The 20,501-nt window shown below is 37.6% G+C and overlaps 1 protein-coding gene across 1 annotated transcript; it reads left to right on the forward strand.

The window, feature by feature from the left end:
- Positions 1-642: 642 nt before the first annotated feature.
- Positions 643-10,625, forward strand: rx2 (retinal homeobox gene 2; the record flags this gene model as incomplete). Its single annotated transcript, XM_081373354.1, has 3 exons — positions 643-925; positions 5,681-5,934; positions 10,182-10,625. The coding sequence occupies 3 exons, from the start codon at positions 643-645 to the stop codon at positions 10,623-10,625; spliced, it is 981 nt and encodes a 326-aa protein (XP_081229480.1).
- Between the last annotated feature and the right edge of the window lie 9,876 nt (positions 10,626-20,501).

Raw genomic sequence — 20,501 nt, forward strand, 5'->3', positions numbered from 1 at the left:
TGGATAACTATAGGCATTACTTTTCTAATTTATAGTACATATAAAATAATATGTATGTACAACAAACAATATATATATAATACGCAGTACAATATATAAGACATTATTTTCAAAGATTATTAAAGATGCATTAACCTCAAACACAAATAAGTATTAGTTAGTCGTCCATTAAGAGTAAAGAGCTATAAAATGAACGTGGATGCCAGCTCAGATCATCTGACAAGAAATGATTGAGCTCATATTCAGATCTCTGACTTTCGACTGCAGATTTTGCTGCGTCGGCGAATCTGAGAACAGACTGTCGAGAGTTTCAGAAACTTTAGAGGATTTCCTCAAGAGAAACATCTATGATATTAAAGAGATCTCATTTGTGATTTTCTCCAGTGGATGCATCATGCATATATGTTACTATTTTTAATGATAAGATACAGAATCATACCTTTTATAACGATAGTTTAACACCTGATTTTATAAACACTGGGTGATGCACTAAAAGTTAGAACATCTTTAATGTTTTGCTAACCTCTGCTGTTCTTGAACAGATCTTTGAAAGAGAATCTCTACGACAAATTGCAACCGGATCGTCTTTTGGACATAATTTGCAGTGTTTCCCCGAGGAGACTTACTGTGAGGGCAGATTGGATGCATTTGTCACTGGATACGATGAACATGGTGGACGATGGCTGCCTCTCGACGGACAACTATCACGACCTGGGTAAAGGTGGCGCCTCGGGCATGACAGGCCGCGTTCACAGCATCGACGTGATTCTGGGCTTCAGTAAAGACCAGGATCCTCTGCTCAACCCGGTCGACACACACAAAGCCGATGGAGTGGACCTGGGAGAACAGGAGAAACAAGTGACCTCTGACCCCTACGGTCACCTGCAAAGTCTTCCGGACAGCTCACAGCAGTCAGCGTATCACGGTGAGAACCTGTGGGTTTACGAAAATGACATCTCATTTAATGGAAAGTGACAGAATCAAGAACAAAGCACAAAAATAGCACACTCTTAGAAGAAAAGTTCCTATATGGAATGCATATATATATATATGAGAGTGTGTGTGTGTGTGTGTGTGTGTGTGTGTGTGTGTGCAAATATATTTGAGTTGAAATTGGGGAAGCCACTTGAAACATTTGTTTTGTGATGTTTATGTTCAGTTATTTCACTTTAATGGCAATGAAAATGACCTATTATTTGTCATTAAAGTGAAATAACTGAACATAAACATACAAGCTTGATAAAAATGATCATTCTAGAAGAAAATTTCAGATGGCACTTAGAGGCTTTTGCATCTGAAGCCTTCTTATATATAGTCTTATATATATATATATATAGCAATACAATTATTTAATATAAAATTATTTGTGTGCATATATAAATAATATATATTTTAAGGTTCCATATATATATAAAAACAATTTTTTTTAAAATAAATCATTATTTGTAAACCTAAAGGGCTCCGTCAGGTGCTTCATATATACTGTAGAATCTTTTAGGGGTTTCCATAATGGGATCATTTTATGGATATAATTTTAAGTATAGTTTTAAATATATTTTTTTTTATTTAATTTGAGTGAATAATGAATAATTCATGAATAATAAATACTTTATCACTAGAAGAGATTGATTGAAATAACCTGTTAAACACGAACGTATTACACAAACTTTTAAGACATTTCTCCTTATATAGAACCTTCTTGATATAAATGGTTCTTTAAAATTGAGTCAAGAACCTTAGAGTTCTATGTAGAACCCCACGGAACCTTTAGTTCTAAGAGTGAGAGTGGATGCATGCAGAAAGAGCTGGTTTTGGGATTACAACTTGTCAGTGTATATTTCAATAACATAATTCTATTTATTTATTAACTTATCTATTGCTGTGAAAATGTGTTTGCATTTGTGTGCATAAAGACGACAACAAGGGTTTCTCTTGCATGAAAAGAGTCCTGCAACTCTATGTGATCTAGATTTGGCTCCAGTCCCTTTTCAATGTAAGTCTATGGGATTTTTTTCACCTGTTTAAGTCTGATGACTTAATAACTTAGTTATGTAACAGCACACCTCTCTATCACAAGACAAATGATATGAGGAATCACTCATACTGTACAAGACAAAGTGCACACCAAAATGTAATGCTTAGGGTTACAGGTTTGTTCAGATTTCTAATCCTAAAAACAAGCAATAGTGATGCATGACTTAGAAAACACCACCGTTTAAATCATTTAAGTAAGATAAATATTTTCTGACCTCTTGGATTATTGTCAAACATGTTGATACAAATCGGTTATAAATTGTTCTGGTCTTAATATTTTGCCTAAATACATTTGCATTGATAAATAATAGCAATCACTGTAAATAGTGTGAATAGTATTGTTGCGACTTGTGGTCGTTTGCATAAAAGTTAAATCAACTTTTTTTTTTCAAGACTGGTAACTTTTAAAAATCAGTTCCATAAAAAGTTGTCCATTTATGTTCACGATTGTGCTGCATTCACTCACAAAAATAAATGTTTTATATATTCATGGTAATATCTTCATGGAACATGAGCTTTACTTAATATCCAAATGATTTTTGGCATAAAAGGACCCATGCAATGTATTGTTGGCCACTGCCACAAATATACCCGTGCGACATGTGACTGGTTTTGTGATCCAGGGTCACATTTAATAAATAATATCTCATTGATTATTCCACATCTCCACGTCCAGGTTAATTTATTGTGAAAACACGGTACATTTTCATAGCATTGCATCGGTGCTTAGCCTGATTAATGGTAATCACTGTAACTAGTGATTACATTAATAACTTAATGACATGAATCGACAATTATGTCGAATGGCATTTTGTGAAACAACTTAAACCTTGTGCAACTTCATATTATTGTAATTTTACTCTGGTTTTGTGTTTAAATTTCACAGGCTAAATAACAAATAATGAAACAAGGTTACAAAACGACTCTAATTAACCCTAGACATCATGTAGTTGTTGCATGGAAGTTGTGTACAGCACAACGTTTAACATTGAACTAATGATCTGATTTTAATCCTGCCCAACTTAATTAGATTCAACATGGATCTGCCCCACCTCAACATGTGACTCGGTTTGCTCTTAGCGGTTTCTGCGAAATGAAAATCTCCACTGTTGTCAGGGCGGTTGGCCCCTCTCTCGGCCGAAACGCTGCGGTCCTGAGTGAACCTCTTAACGGTTGGATTAGCAGTCTTGGCCACATGAGGTCTACAGGTTTAACCGGTGACATCTGCGTGCTTGGATTACTGATAAGACTTACTGACCAAGACAGAAGTGATGGAACTCACAAATCTCTTATTTTCTAGGTATTCATAAAATCGAAAGGTTAACATCTGACCATTTTGCAAAGAACGTAAAAGTAGTTTTGTTCTTGCATTATTAATGGTACTTGTTAAGGCACCACATATTCCTTATCTCGTATCGTTTGTGCTGCTGACATTAATGATTCCTCTTGTTGAAGAGAGGTGTGGTGTTACTTTATAAGTGATCAGATGCATTATTTTCACCTGTTGGATGATAAAACTATGTGAAAAAATATCCCACAGACTAGGGCAAACATTTTTTTTTTGGTCAATATTGAAATCATGATTATTTAACAATGATTATTGGTGGACGATATGATCAAAGTCTTATTTCACAATATGAGTAATTTTAAATATCAGTGAAATTTCACAATTATCGATACTTCAGCTAAAACTAATGTATGTGTCCTCAAAACAATTACATAAGACAAGTAAGCAGTCAGCAGTACAAATAAGAACAAAGAAACTAATTACAAATGAAAATACAAATGAAATAAATAGTGTTATAGTACATATTAAATATGTTTTTTTCAGGAAGATGTACTAGCAGTGGTATTTAGATAAGTAATAGCCTACAACAACAACAAAAGAAATATAATTAACACTGCATATAACACTGAATAGTCTTAATGTGCACATTGAATATACATTAAACCTTATTAAAGCTACTTTAGTTATTCAGTCAAAATCAGGGTGTGATTTTCCTTTGACGTTTTGTTGTTTGATTATCATTAATGACAGGTTTATTAGGCTGCTGTCACTTTAAGAGCGAATGCACGGATCCAATATACTGTAACACATGCATTTTCTACGTTTACTTAAGACATAATTGACTGTGTAAGTGAATACTCTCCAAACAGGCTTTTTAACTTTTTGTGTGTGTACATTTTTAGGCCCCGTTTACACATATACATAGTTATTTTGAAAAACTGAGACATTTCCCTTTATTTGTGCCCTTCGTTTACATGCAAACAGAGAATTCACCTCTGAAAATGATTCTTTCTAAAAACTGGAGATTTTGGAAAACTTCGTTTGCATGTAAAATAAAACTTGCGTCAAAAGTGCGACCTTGCAATTCGTTGCTGTTGTTGCTATTTTCGGGATTCTGATTGGCTAACGTGGGCTTGAGCCTCTCGTTACACTGCCACCTACAGGTTTGGCCCGCTCCTGACGGCATATATACATGGGTTCATGTAAACAAACACTTTTCTGAAAACTGACAGGTGTGCACAATGTTATTTTTGAAAACGGAGAAGGTGAAATGTCCGTTTATGAAAATAACCGGCCAAGTGTAAACGTAGCCTTAGGCTCGTGTCGAAACCATAGACTGTAAAAAAATATGGATGTAGTGTCTGTGACGTCACCGTAGGTTTCTGAAGACTGTTTTTGAAGCCTAAAGTGGGCGTAGCCGACCATCGCCAACTTGGTAGCGCGTCACTCCCGAATTTATTTATTTTTACAGTCAGACAATGAGCTGAGGTAATGTGACAGCTAACAGACAGCAGACAAACGGCTAATGATGACTAATGACCACAGCAGCGGGAATCCACCTGTCACTCAAAAGTGGACACACCCTTAATTATGCAGAAATTTAAGGCTTAATATAATGTAAACGGATGAGTTATAAAAAAATTCACCCCCCTCACAGTCGTCATGAAGGGAAAAATAAGCTATATAGACCAAAGCCACTTTTTGCTCCAGGCTGTAAACGTGTTTTTTTCTGCTGTAAAGTTGGGCACTTTAACATGGGGGAGATGCAGATTTGACTCACTTCTGCACCCAGCCTCAAGCGGCCAGTCGGTGAATTGCCGTTTAATTCACTTCCGTGTTGGTTTCAAGAGAGAGACTTGCCGCTTGGTGTAAACGTAGCCTTAGACTCGTATCGAAACACATTTGCGTATCCACGTTCGGCTACGACTCGCACACACAGAAAGCCGCCTGGTGAAAAGTGTCTCTTTTGCGGCTTAATGTGCTTTTAATAACACTGTTTAATATCAAACACGTCCCACAGTTTTACAACACTCACGTATTTGGCTGATTTGGATGTTAAGTTTGGGTTTTAGGGAGGAATGAAAACTAACAGCTGTGAAGGAAATGAAGTTGCGTTGGACCGAATGTGGCAGCGGCACAATAATCATTTTACCCATTACCCATTTTGATAATCTTGTTTTCATAATCGTTGGAAAAAAAATCATAAAAAATCAATTACAATCAATCACACAGCCCTACCACAGACTCACACTGAAGGAGGGACCTGTAAACCCATTAGCAACATTAATTATTTAATGGACTTTACAAGGTTACCTGTGAAATAAAGAGCGGTCCGTTTTATCTGTTCCTGCGCTGTAGATACCGGGCTTTTCTCCACGGAGAAGTGTGATGCAGATTTGGGAGATCCACGGAGCAATGTGGAGAGTGACAGCCGTTCCCCGGACGCTCCCGATGAGGATCAACCTAAAAAGAAACACAGACGCAACAGAACCACCTTCACGACCTATCAGTTGCACGAGCTCGAACGGGCCTTCGAGAAGTCCCACTACCCGGATGTGTACAGTCGAGAAGAGCTGGCCATGAAAGTCAACCTCCCAGAAGTTCGAGTTCAGGTAAGCTTTGGGCAATACAAGCTGGGACACTTAATGGTATTAGATAGACTCTGTAGAGGCGTAGTGATCAATGTAATTGTAATTTCATTACAACCTTGACATTGGGGTGATTCGTAATGGACTTATTTGTAATGATAGGGCATTACATGGTAGAGCTGCACGATTCTGGATAAACTGAGAATCCTCCCACCATTCTGGACTGACAACTAAACAAAATAACATGTAATTTACTAGAGGTTATGATGTTAGTTGCAGCAGTCTATTTAAAAGTGTTTTTTTATACTTTTTTACACTGGTTTAAACTCTCTTCACATCCTGATAGCAATCAATAATAGAAGATGTTTAAGTATTAAAACATGTAGTCAAGTCATCTTCATTTATATAGCGCTTTTAACAATGTTAATGAAATTACAGTCATAGGGATTGTTTTAGCTTTACAGCAGCTCTAGGATAAAGTTATTGTCCAGCTAAAGTTAGTTTGATTGATTCATTCCATCGCAATTGCATTCAGAGATCGACTAATTTTGACTGACAAAATTCCAGCCACCGGAAACACTAACTGATAAAGCGAGTCGTACAAAACCTTTCTTTTTAGTAAACTCTGTGTACACAAACAATGTAGTCAATGCTGGAGTTCATGTGTAGAGCCTCTGGTGATACTGAGAGCACAGTTTCATGTTGTGTCGAGCCTTCTTAGTGTTTTAAAAATAGTGATTTTTGATGCTATCATAGAAGTGCCCCATTCACTCTCATTCAAAAGGCAATTTGACCGAAAACGAAAATACGGTCAATCTTAAAAGTGGCGTTTCCTTTCTAATTATGCTTTTACACGAAAGTTTGACTCGGGTAGATTAACAAAAAGAGCCTAGGTTCAATTTTGGCGAGAGTTACCCTTTAACATGTAGACGTGGCAGTAAATCCCGGGACGTCTAGGCCTATACTGTAGCATGGCTATGAGGATGAGTGTCTCTCAGCGATGGAGTCCATGACAGCAATAGGACTTAAAAGCCTTGGTAATCTGAAACAAAAGAAGACGACAGGCAGAAGGTGCACAGTAATATGCTTGATACTTATAGTGGTGAGGGGGGAGGGCTGCGAGCAGTTTGAGCATACTTTCCGAACAGTAATGCCAAGTATATATATCCTCCTGGTCTAATAGGAGAATACGATTGGTTGGAGTGATTTGACAGCTGACCTGCGTGGCCTGCCTGATTTAACCCTGCGCTTGATTTCCTCCTGAACCAAAACAACGAGTTTATGATGTGTTCACACCAGGTCATAACCGTAATTAAGAGATTTCAACCCATGACGTTTTACTAGAGCTGCTCTCTTCCTCAGACTCGGATTTATGTGTTTCTATATCAACACTATCAATGGTGAAATTAATCTGCAGCAGTCAGGTGGTACAAGAGCTCTGTATGTTGTTTACGTTTATTATTATTGTAATGTTAATTCTTTGAGACATGAGGTAGTTTAACGCCGTCTCTCGTGACGCTTTGCAGACTCTGCTCTGGCTGTGTGTGTTCATGTGTTTTGAAGGAGGCGTGGCTTTGGAGGCGCTCTGAAGGGAGGGTGGGATCTTATGCTTTCAAAGCTAGCTCGCTATTGCTAGCCTCTCGCAAAAAGCCTACCCTACCTTTAATTTGAATGAATGACTCTCATAAATACTTCACTTGTTTTATTACTGGATGAATCAGCGTTTTTGAAGGGTTATTCAATGACAAATACATTTTTAACAGTCACTTGTCGCCGCCTACTGGTGTAATCAAGTTACTTTCAAAATGTGATGTACTCTATTTTGAGAGTTAATTAACGCTACCGTAGATATCAGTGTTTATATCCAAACTAACTGCTAATCCCTATTAGCATTTTGTACTGTGGGAAGCAGGTAAACACATATATTCAGTAATGCTCTTGCAATATAAGTCTACAAGGCAAGTGTACAGGATTGTAAAAAAACATTATGCGTTGTTTACAAGCCAGATCTTTATGTACACAATATTAATCTGTTACATTGTTATCCTTTTATTTTTAAAGGAACACGCCGACTTTTTGGGACTTTAGCTTATTCACTGTATCCCCCAGAGTTAGATAAGTCCATACATACCCTTTTCATCGCTACCCTTTGCCCGCTAGCCTAGCTTAGCACAAAGACTGGAGGTAAACGGCTCCAGCTAGCATACTGCTCCCAATAAGTGACAAAATAATGCCAACATTTTCCTATTTACATGTTGTGATTTGTATAGTATGAAGTGCTGCGCCTTCTGAGAATATAGTTCCCAGTATGTATACGGTTAGAAGATGGCTGTGTCTCATGTGACCATGTTATTTGCACACGCTGTGACTATACAAATCACAACATGTAAAAAGGAAAATGTTGGCGTTATTTTGTCACTTATTGGGAGCAGTATGCTAGCTGGAGCCGTTTATCTCCAGTCTTTGTGCTAAGCTAGGCTAGTGGTGGGTGCGTCAGACAGAGTTACGGCACGTACGGAGATGAGAAGGGTATGTATGGACTTATCTAACTCTGGGGGATATGGTGAATAAGATAAAGTCCCAAAAAGTCGGCATCTTCCTTTTATATTTGGCATGTTTGTGTGCTGCTGTGCGTCCCTGTGTGTTTAATAAGCAGAGTGTACATGCGTTGTGGACCCGCCTATAGACGCACATTACTAACGCGCTCTTTATATAACACAAAAATACTGCGCCATTGACTTTAGATCAAGTTTCAGTTGGTCAATGGCTCAGTCTATTTCAGAGACCCCAAAATAGCAACGCACCAACAATGCGCCAGAACACACCCCGTTTTCAGACCAGCACAGCCATGGGCGCAAATACATTTGCTATTTAAACAACGTGGCGCAGGACGTGAAAATGAAAACTGCGTCAGGCTGAAACTAGCAAAACACACTAGTCTTCTGTGGACAGTAGGGGTGTCCATGGTTAACCGGTTAACCGATTAACCGTTAAAAATTGCGTAACCGAGTGAAACATTTTGCTCGGTTAATTTAGTTGTAATACATTTTTGCACCACCAGAGACCGCTAGACCAGTTTTCTAATATGAAACGGGCAAAGAAAGCGCGCGTCCGAGAGTGAAGGCTGTGCGCGAGCCAGAAACAAACATAGTATCCGCGCTACTGATCGCAGCACAATAATATCTGTCTGCAGAGCCGCAGAGCCACAGCTTGCCTTTACCCCGCGCATGCGTTTACCGTTACATTAACCCATACATTTTGTATTATGCATTTCCTAAACATGTACTTGCTAATCAAACACTTTATGAACAAACTACTAATCAATAAAACACAATCGGTCTTCCGACCTTTTACTATTGTGTTGATATGCGCGAGGGAGAGAGAGCAATACAGCGCTCGTGTTGTTTGAAGGCGGTGAGAGTGCGCGCGCGCGCGGCCGGGGCTCGCTCTCTGTTTGTTCTTATGCGCCCTGTCCGATGATCTAAATAATTAGTTGTTACGACGACTTATTTGTTCCCTCGTTTTAATAAATCGTGGACACGTTGAACTAATTCCCTCCCTCATTTTGATTAAACGAATTACAACGTGGCCAAAAAACAGACTTTGATATTATTAATTAGTGAATGCTAAAGACCTATTTTTTGTGAATTGGTGAATATTCAGGTGAATTATTTCGTGGCCACGAATTAATAATTATTAAACTGTTTTTCTTACTAGTGAAAATAGCTCTTCAGTGAAGGCCGACTATTCTCGTACATCTTTTTATTCCTTTTTTTTTTCGTGTGTGTGTGAATTGGTGAATATTCAGATGAATTGTTTCGTGGCCACGAATTAATATTACCTCAGCACGTTTTACAAGACCCTTCTCGATCGCAGCGGCAACGAGCACTTTGATCACTTAAAAAACAAAACATTTCAGCGCTAGATCGCCTAAAAAAAAACGAACGAAATGAATGCTCTGCTAGTTAACTGGAGATGTGTTTTTTTTATTTGTATTGGTAACGTTATTCATCCCGCGAGATGTTTCAAAAGTGGTGGGGACAATATCGACCTTAGAAAATAGTGGTGGGGACATGTCCCACCCGCAAATTACGCCTATCTCGGGGTTGCAGCGCACACTACGGTTAACCGAGTATTAACCGCTAAGGGCCTCGGTTAACGGTTAATGAAAAACTTGAAAACGTGCAGCCCTAGTGGACAGATGAGTCCAAATAAGTTTCTGTGCCAGGGTTTCATGTCTAAATAATTCTTGACTTTGTCCCATTGTATAGGTGTGGTTCCAGAACCGGCGTGCAAAATGGCGGCGGCAAGAAAAAATGGACACGGGAAGCATGAAGCTCCACGACTCTCCAATGCTGTCCTTCAACCGACCCAATATGGCTCCCAACGTGGGTCCCATGAGTAATTCTCTACCCCTGGACCCCTGGTTGTCCTCTCCGCTCTCCAGTGCCACTTCTATGCACAGCATCCCGGGCTTCATGGGACCAAGCCAAAGCCTCCAGCCCGCATATACAACTCACCCAGGCTTTCTGAACTCTTCTCCAGGAATGGTGCAGGGAATGCAACCAATGCCACCTCCTCCTTACCAGTGTTCCCCGGCATTTAATGATAAATATCCATTGGATGACGTAGACCGCAGCTCTAGCATTGCAGCTTTGAGGATGAAGGCCAAGGAGCACATTCAGTCCATGGACAAAACCTGGCAACCCATGTAACAGGAAAATGGTGAACATTACATTATTTTATTGGGATCTCATTGGGACACGTGGATGCATCTTTTCTTTTTTCTTTTTTTAGAAATGACCAGCATCAGATCATTAGGATTAGGGTTCACCCAAATGCATTGAAGCGACCAGGAAACATGAAGATTTGTCAAAAAGCGTGAACTCATTTCATATCGTCTTTGAATTGTCTGGAAAATAAAACGAAATGTGATTTTTAAGGACCTCAGCGTTTGAGGATATCTTCATAACGTAACATACCTGGAGTTACGCCGATGGTCAAACCTGCTTGGCACGTTGGATTTGAAATCATTCTGGCAACAAAGCACGGACAGTTTGGGATTGTAGAATCTACAGTAAGGCGTTTCTTAATTCTTACGCGCAGATGTCAAGCTCCTTAGGATTTTGGGTTTCAGTCGGTGCCAAGCTTCTCTGCTTATCATTGAGCCAGGTTTGGCTAATTTAACAGGACAGTGCAGCTCAGGACAACTGATACCTCAATGCCTGTTCAGAGGTTAAATTCATATTCTACCATCTAGACATGAGGATCGATTAGAAGAAATCACTTGATTTTGATTTAAAAGGAGTGACTCTTAATTACTACGGTCGAATAAACAAACCTAGGAACAGAATGTCTTTTATTGAATTGTAACGTTACATGAGTAGTTGCATTATCAAGCCATGGTGTGAAGACCATCTCTAAATCACTTGCATTTAGTTCAGCAGTGCCACAATCCTCTTTACCATTCGACGTGATCATATAATCATATAAAACGAGTATCTGTGGGGTCTGTTTCAAACAATGAATGTCAAAAGTCCCAAAGGGTGAATTTCATGAAGAAAGTCTGGGCTTTATTTCATCCCAAAAACAAGAGAACCTTTTAAGAAATTATATTTTGCAAGAAGAAAATTTAGGCCTATTTTATTATGTATTTACACCCTAAATTCTCATTACTGTAATGCTGTAAAACCTCATTATTTCTGTATTTAATTAAAATTTTATATACTGTATGTACGCTCTCTCTCTCTCTCTCTCTCTCATATATATATATATATATATATATATATATATATATATATATATTCTCATTACTGTAAAATCTCATTATTACTGTATTTATTCATTACTCAATACAGGATATTATATATATATTAAATAAGCATAAATTAACTTCAGTTCATAAGTACTGCAATATGAATTAATTTTAAATGCTATTAAATATTAATAGTATTATTAATATTAAATAATTTAAATAAAATATATTTAAATAATTATTTTTCACATTAGCTTTCTAAATCATTTCTAATAATTTGTAATTTAAGTTTTTTTCCCTTTTGTTTTGGGGTTGAAATATGACCGGCCGGGGTACTTGACAGTCGTCAGAATCATCCCAGAAGTTTATTTAGCATTATTTGATGTCTTAAAGATGTTAGTTTTTATGAAATTGAAAAAAATCTCCATTATTTAAATCAAAGCTTACTCCAAAACACACACCCAATTTTAATTTGGTCCAGACATCAATGGCACTATCCACTTTATAAGCAGTGTTGAGAGATTACGGCCTGAAAAGAAAGTAAGAGGGAGTAAAAAGAATGACAGCGAAAGCTGAAGCATTTGCAATGCTTTCGAATAGTATTCTTTTAGTCTCACTAAAAACAAATGCCATTGCATTAAATGAGTAAAAATCAAAGCAATTGGCAAGTGACTAAAACACCAGTTGATTAAAAGCCACTGTAGACAATTAACTGACGTTCCCACATTTATAAGTGTTAGTGAAGGGAAAAAAGTACCTTAAATAACCACTTTACAGTTTGACACGCAGTGATTTCTCTGTACAGAAACTTTGTGCGGTCATTAGCGGATTGTGTTGCTGTCATAGCAGGTGTGTGTGAGGACGCGGAAAGAGCGGCTCCCCACCGGGACTCTTCATTGTTTGAGATTATCGATTGCCCCTCTGCTCTGAACTAATGGGCGTCCCAGACAGGTGTCAGAACTGCATGCACGTCATTTAAATGTGCAAACGATGTCCAGTGAATCGATCAAACAACTTTGAGAAACAAGCTGTGTCTTATTAGATTTCTTTTCACTTCTCCTAGAAGTTGAATGGTATACAGTCACCGAGTTAAAGTAAGTGAGGCATCGTGATCATTTTAATACTCTGTGGACACTGTAACTATGCAAAGCGAAAAAAATACATATCATGATCCATTTTTATGCACTGTGTGAACTAAAATGGTTGCAAATGGTGCAAAACAAAAGCTTGATGCAAAATAAATTCATTCTACAGTATGTGTGACATATTGTTTATTATATAGGTGTGCATTGAAGAAGAGTCGTTAATAAAATAGAGTGCTTATAAAAGCACGGTTTATGGATTTCTGTGAACTACGATGAAGCCAAAGAAGATAGTCTTTTCTTTAAAGATGTGTACACTTAGATTCTGCCACAATTGTTGCAGCTTTATCATTGTATGACATGCATATTAACTGTCGTTATGTTTGTTTATGCCGGGTTGTGATTGAATATGTCTTTAGATTTTTTTTTTGTTTGTTTGGAGATACGTTTTTTTTTTTTTGCACTAACAATTGGAATAAAGATGAATGATGAAAATGCATGACTGGTTAACTTTTATAATTCATAAAACAGAAAGCTCACTCAAAACTTAATTTAAATAGAATTAAATGTAAAACTTGAATTAAATGTAGATCTTAATGTGCGTTTCCATCGAGCATAATTTTTTTTTTTTTTTTAAATCTAATGCAATGCTCATATGATAAATCATATTAGTGACATAATTTCTGGACATTTGATTGATTATTTGATCATTTTTACAGTGCATTTACAGAGTAGTTGTTGTCTGTGGTCTTAAATATCACACATATACAAGTCATTGTAGCTCAACTAGTGATTGAAAGCGTTTTTCCCCTCATTAGTGAGTGTGTTCAGTGGCCCTGACTAGGTTGCGGGTGTAGTGACCTGTCCTCGCCTGCCCTTGCAGGTTAACGGCACCAGGCCAGCCTGTTAAGAAGATGAGCCGGCCGTCCATCAGGCCTCCACAGGGGACAGAGGGGTGTGTGTGTGTGTGTGTGTGTGCACGCTCCTAATTGCCCCACGTCCCGCTGCTGGTTTCCATGCTTCACTGACACAAAACATACAGTCCTCTTAAATCAAATGACACAACATGACAGAGTTTGAAACATTAATGCCATCTAGAATACATACATTTTCTAATCACAAATGTACTGAGATCTTCTTGTAATCTAGTTCCGCTCAAGCATCCTAGTTTGCAGGACAGAATAACAGTAAAATGCAAGTATGGGAATTATGTAGCGAGGCTCGCTACATAATTCCCAGTACATTTGTCAGTACATCTCAGTACATTTGTGATCGCTAAGCGAGCACATGCCAATGTTAGTTACACCGCAAAAATAAATAAATAATCTTCTAGTATTTTGACTTGTTTATTTACAATTATCTAAACATACTAGAGAAGCAAAATAGCTTGAGATACACAATGGGCCCTTATTTTAACGATCTGAAACGCAACTATCAAACGTGAAACGCAAGTAACTTTGTGGACGGATCTCTTGCTATTATACCGGCGGGATAAATGACTCTTGTGCCCGACGCAAATCTAAAATGTGTTGGTCTGAAGTAGCTTCATTATTCATAGGTGTGGTTTGGGCGTAACGTGAAATAAACCAATCAGAGCTACATCTCACATTCCCTTTAAGAGCATGCGCGCTTGTTCCATGGCGGATTGCTATTATAACGGCGGATTTGCCAGACGCACACCAGGAGCAGTTCACAGCCGAGGAGAGCGACGTTCTCGTCAGGGCCGTAAAACACAGAGAAGTGACATTGGGGATGGAGAAACACACCCAGATTAGCTTCGGTTAAACAGGCGTATAATAATTTGGGTAAATGTGTAAGCTAGATTTATGCTAGATCTATCTTTATGGACACCACAATGATTTCCCTCGTGTGGAATATTTTTCCTTGTAATTATGTATGGTTTGCAAAAATGGGAACTGCTGTGTCTGTGTAGATGAGAGAAGCAAAGTGTATGTGCGTTGTGCACACGCTACATTATGGCCAAGCATGCGCCCTTAAAATAGCATCTGAATAACGCACCACTGACTTTAGACGAGGTTTTTCCTGGTCTGTGGCAGAATTGTTTTCTGAAACTGCAAAATAGCACCAGGGAACGTTTGCGCCGGATCACGCCTCCTCTTTTCGCTGAACCGCCCCGGGAGCGCAAGTTCATTCACTAATTTACCGACGTGCGTCTGTGGAGGGAAAAGTCCGCTGTGCATCAGGTGAAAAATAGGTATGATACATGCGTCGGTGTACAAAGTCAATTACGCTGGGTGCAAGATAGGGCCCAGTGTATCTTTTGTCCCTCTAGCGGTTAAAAAACAAAACTGCATGCATTTTACAGGAATAAAATTGTTTTCGTTGTGCTTTGGCTCTATATGACTGTGTGGATGAATAAGGCTCGTCCCCTTCCGTTGTAACACAGTGCTACAACAACCCATAATAAAATAACCCTTCACAATAGATAATGCTTTACAATCAGCCGATTAAGTTAACCTTGTCTGACAGCTGCTCGAAAATCACTGGCCGATGGCGGCCGTGTTTTTGATACGCAAATGTCCTCGTAGACAATCACGACACCAGTGACAAAGACACGGCATGCCAGTTTTCAAGTCAATCGGTCTGACTGTTGTGTACCTATAGTCATTTTCGTGTTTTTTTTTTACATTTTATAGCGCCACCAAGTGGCCAGTCGCTGTGCTCTTTTTCACACAACCACAGATTGAGCCTGTACATAAGTGTACCGAGTTTGGTGAAATCATCTCATTCTGTTCAAGAGGGAAAGCCGAATTAGTAAAAGTGGCCACGCCCACTTAAAAAAATGTTGGTGTCATTTTTAATAATTATTGACAATCAGACTCCAGAGAATCCTTCTGCACTGGTTTAGTTCAGATCGGGCGAAAAACCTAGGACTAGTTCACAAGGACTAGGACTAAAACCTAAAAATCACCCAAAACTTTTCAATAATACCCCAAATATAAGACACTTGAGTCAGAAATGAATGGTTTAAGAGTTATGAGCCATTAAGTACTTTTGATCGCTGTAGCGCCACCATCAGGCCGATTGGGGCGAGATTTGGTGACGTTGTAGACGGTGTGAGTACTGCCATCCCTCAAAGTTTCAAGTCTCTACGACTCACGGTTTGGTCTGACTGCACTTTTAGGGGAGAATGCTGATCCCTTGAAATTCTAACAATTACAATCAGCGCTACACGCTTGAACCCCTAAATATATGAATCTTCATTAGCAAATAAAGTGATGTGATGTTGTGACATGGTTTAATCGGCTGTCAAGACATCCCATTACATGACATGACCTGTGAGGAGTGTCGGCAGACAAATAAGAAGTAAAGGTCAGAGGTCATGTGGCAGACCGGTGCTCATTTTGACAATGATGTCAGTTCAGGGATTTCTACATGGATGCTGGCTGGTTTAATTGAAGGAATTGAACATTAGTTAACAACAAGCGACTAAAATGAAACAATTTATTTATCTGATCTGCGTCTCCAGAATGGGTAAAAATGCTAAAATAAACTGAACTAGACTTTTACATTTCAACATGTGGTGATCATCCGTGCAAAACTCGCTGCTATGATGATAGATTATATCTTAATTTAGGAATGTTTAGATATTTGTACCAGGAAAAACAAGACAAAAATACTGAGTCGGAAAGTAACTTTTGCAGTGTTTATCCGCCACCATACTGTGTGTGAAAAAACACACCTGTCTACCTCAGGTATAGAGCTGAAAATAAACTCGTTTAGAAGAGCTCGTCCTCCTCAGTGAACCAACAACTGCAACACTGACCGTGTGATCCACTGCTAAACTCATTCGCTTGCGCTGTATTTTTCTCGCTCGGGCGAGGGTCTGATAATAATGAATTGATTGTGTGTGTTTTTCGGTCCTCACGCTGTGCAGGGATCTGGAACTTGGGATGTAGTTAACTCTCTGATTAGAGGAACATGTTCTATGGTGCAAATAATAAGGGAAGCAAGCGGAATTAATTGGGTTTGATTTCTACAGCTTTTCTATGTCCTTTTCGAATGCCATAATGAGACGGTTTGGCAAGGCGACAGGAGGGCAGCGAGAACGTGCTTGACTGTTGTTTTCCCTTTTTTGCGGCTTGTAAGGACATGTGGTACGTTTGGAAACGCATATTGCAATACTATTTTTGCAGCATGCGTCATGTACTCATGCATAGTATGCAAATTTCTGTAATGCCTGGATGACCTACTGCATATTAATAAAGAACACAGAGTGAAATAAATACTGGAATCAACTTGACCTTCCATGTCCTGTGCGACGGATGAACAGGAAGCAACATTAAACGCAATTTTTGGTTACACTTTATATCGAAAGTCCACTTTTGATATTAACTATAAGTAACTTTGCAACTACATGTCTACTAATTTCATTAGAGTATTAGGAGACAGTTAGGGTTAGAGTTAGTTTAGTCCCCCTGTAGTGAAAAATTGTATCCCTTAAAACTCATCTTTGATCACCAAAATTACATATTCAAATGTTTTTTCCTTGAATTTTTTTTTCCTTCCTGCCTTAAAATATCTTGAATGTAACTCGACACCCTTGCCTCATTTAGTATGCGCGGTTCTATGAATATGCAAATGAGCCCCGCCTCCACTCGCTCACTCAGCTCAGAGATCCACACACGTTGATCTGATTGGTTACAAGGTAGTTTGTGACGTCAGAAACACCAGCGATTTCAAAGCGTGTTTTTGAGACTGTCTTTGGTTCACTGCAGTTTTAAGGAGAAAATACTCAGCAATGGTGTCGACTTATGAATTTACACATGGTTTGTCTTAAAGCACATTAAAAACACCACATAGACATATAAACAACATTAAAAAGCTTGATTTTCACCACATAGGGTCTTTAACATGTAGTTGCAAAGTTACAAGTCTAAAGTGGATCTAAAATAGTCTAAACTGTATTTATTCCTAAAATATGAACTAGACTCACTGAATTAAACATGCAACATAGTCTCATGAAAAAAATAAGTAAGTTGTACACTAATATTCCATATACTACTCACATATCATCACTGTATTTTGGATTAAGCAAGATCGGACAGCTCCATATGAATACCTGTTGCCATCAGTATAAGCGGTAGTCATGCTTTAGTTTTTCTTATCATTATCCAGGAAGTTGACCATAGAGTCACAGCGCCATCTACAGTTGCTCAATTGAACTTCATCAACAAATTCTCAATTGCTCTAGATCCATGCATTTCCAGTATGTCAACATAAACGAACTCTAACGGCATTTGCAATTTTACTTCTCTAATGTGATATATTTCAGAGTGAAACAGGATATACAATGATAGAAAATATGGTAGCACTTTACAATAAGGTTCATTAACATTTGTTAATGTATTAACCATGAGCAATACATTTGTTACTGTTTTTGTTAATCTTTGTTAACGTTAGTTAATAAAATACATCATTGTTAGTTCATGTTAGTTCACAGTGCATTAACTAATGTTAACAAGATTTTAATAAAGTATTAGTAAATGTTGAAATTAACATTAACAACGATTAATAAATGCTGTATACGTGCAGTTCATTATTAGTTCATGCTAACTAATGTAGTTAACTAATATTAACTAATGAACCTTATTGTAAAGTATTTATTAATCTTAGTTAATATTAATTTCAACATTTACTAATACATTATAAAAATCAAAGGTTGTATTTATAACATTAGTTAATGCACAATGAAAAAGTTCAAAAGAACAGCATTTATTCAAAACAGAAATCTTTTCTAACAATATAAATCTTTCCTATCACTCTTTATTAATTTAACACATCCTTGCTGAATAAATGCATTAATTTATTTCAAAGAAAGAAAGAAAAAGACAATTACTGACCTCAAACTTTTGAACGGTAGTGTATATTGTTACAAAAGATTTCTATTTTGAATAAATGCTGTGCTTTTATAACTTTTTATCCATGAAAGAATCCTGAAAAAGTACTGGTTATAAAAAAAAAATATTAAGCAGCACAACTGTTTCCAACATTGATAATAAATCAGCATATTAGAATGATTTCTGAAGGATCATGTGACACTAAAGACTTGAGTAATGATGCTGAAAATTAAACTTTGATCACAGGAATATATTATATTTTAAAGTATATTCAAATACAAAACAATTATTTTAAATTGTAATACTATAGTATAAATATATTTCACAATATTACTGTTTTTTTTTCTGTATTGTTAATAAAATAAATGCAGGCTTGATGGGCATTAAGAGACTTCTTTCAAAAACATTAAAAATAGTAATGTTTCCAAACTTTTGACCGGTACTGTAAGAGAGAAAGAGAGAGAGAGCAATGTACTACTGTATATTTGTATATGCATGCTGTATTATTTGCATATTGTAAATATGCTACGGCAACATTGAAGTTTCAACTACCAATCAATTAACAAAGCATATCATTTTCTTTCTTTAAATAAAGTACTGATAACAAGTATTGGCAGGTGTATTTGACATGATAAATTTATTCTGCAACTGAAAGTGCCTGATAATATGGTGCTTACAAAGATAAAAGTGCATTTGTAAGGAAAGTGTGAAGTTTGTCAGATGAAAGTGCACTGCGGCAATTATACCTCCACAGCAATACAATTAGTATTTAGACAATTCTGCAGTGTGTATGCTTAATGGGCTAATAATGCCCACAACCAATAATTTTGTGACAGTTTGCATAGATTTCTTCAGGGAAATGTGAGACTGATGCTGCCACAAGCAAGTTTATTAAAAAAGTAAAAATTCATTTTAAAGGTCTAGTTCAAAAAATAATTTACTTACCCTCATGTCCTCAAAATCACATATGGCTTCCTGTGTCTGTGGAACACAAATGGAGGTGTTTAGTTTAACAGAATGTCCACAATGTTCTTTTGCATACAATGAAAGTGAATATGGCCTGGGGCTTAAATGTGCCATAAGCTACTATTATAAATGTTTATTACTACATGAACGTGTGTAAATGCACTAATCAGCAATGCCACTTACGCTTCCTCATATATTCCTAATAAAATCTATTCATCAAGAGTTTATTTCCTCTGATGTATACAGTCCTGCAACAACTATTGCTGAAGGAATGACTGGATAATTCAGTTAAAACTCCCAATATCATGATATGAAGATTCAGTCAACATTCATTGTAGACATACAATCTAGATTTGTAGCTTTGTGATCCACATGATCCTGATCCTATTTGGATTGAGGCCTTGAAACTTTGATAATATCAAACACAGATGGAAAATTAACCCTGACAAACATATGGAGTGTATAGTATCTTCAGGCCTATTTAAAGGCTTCTAATGGTTCATACAAACCTATTATGTTTTAGAAATGTCTTGGGTTGACCTAATTTATCTAAAAACATTAATATTTTAAAAATACTTGGGGTTTTTTCACACTGTTTTGAAGTAATTGTTTGGCTTTGTCATTGTAGATACAGCACACGTTTCTGAGGGCTTATAACACAATAAGCAGTGTATTGTCTTTTACAGTTTCCTCATATCAAAGTCTACAGATAATGCAGAGAAGAGAAGGCTGTATTTAGAGGAAACATATCGCAGTGTTTGTTTAGGCACCGTTTTCCGCGTACTCGTCTTGGCCGGTTGAGTGAGATTTCCACACAGAAATGTTGTCTTAAACTGATCCTGAGTCAGTACTGTCCAATCATACGACGAGACCGCACGTCAGTGTGTAACTATAACAGCTGATCGGAGAACAGCACAAGAGGCGGAT

Source organism: Scardinius erythrophthalmus, assembly GCF_964197995.2.
Source record: "Scardinius erythrophthalmus genome assembly, chromosome: 9".
Taxonomy (NCBI): domain Eukaryota; kingdom Metazoa; phylum Chordata; class Actinopteri; order Cypriniformes; family Leuciscidae; genus Scardinius; species Scardinius erythrophthalmus.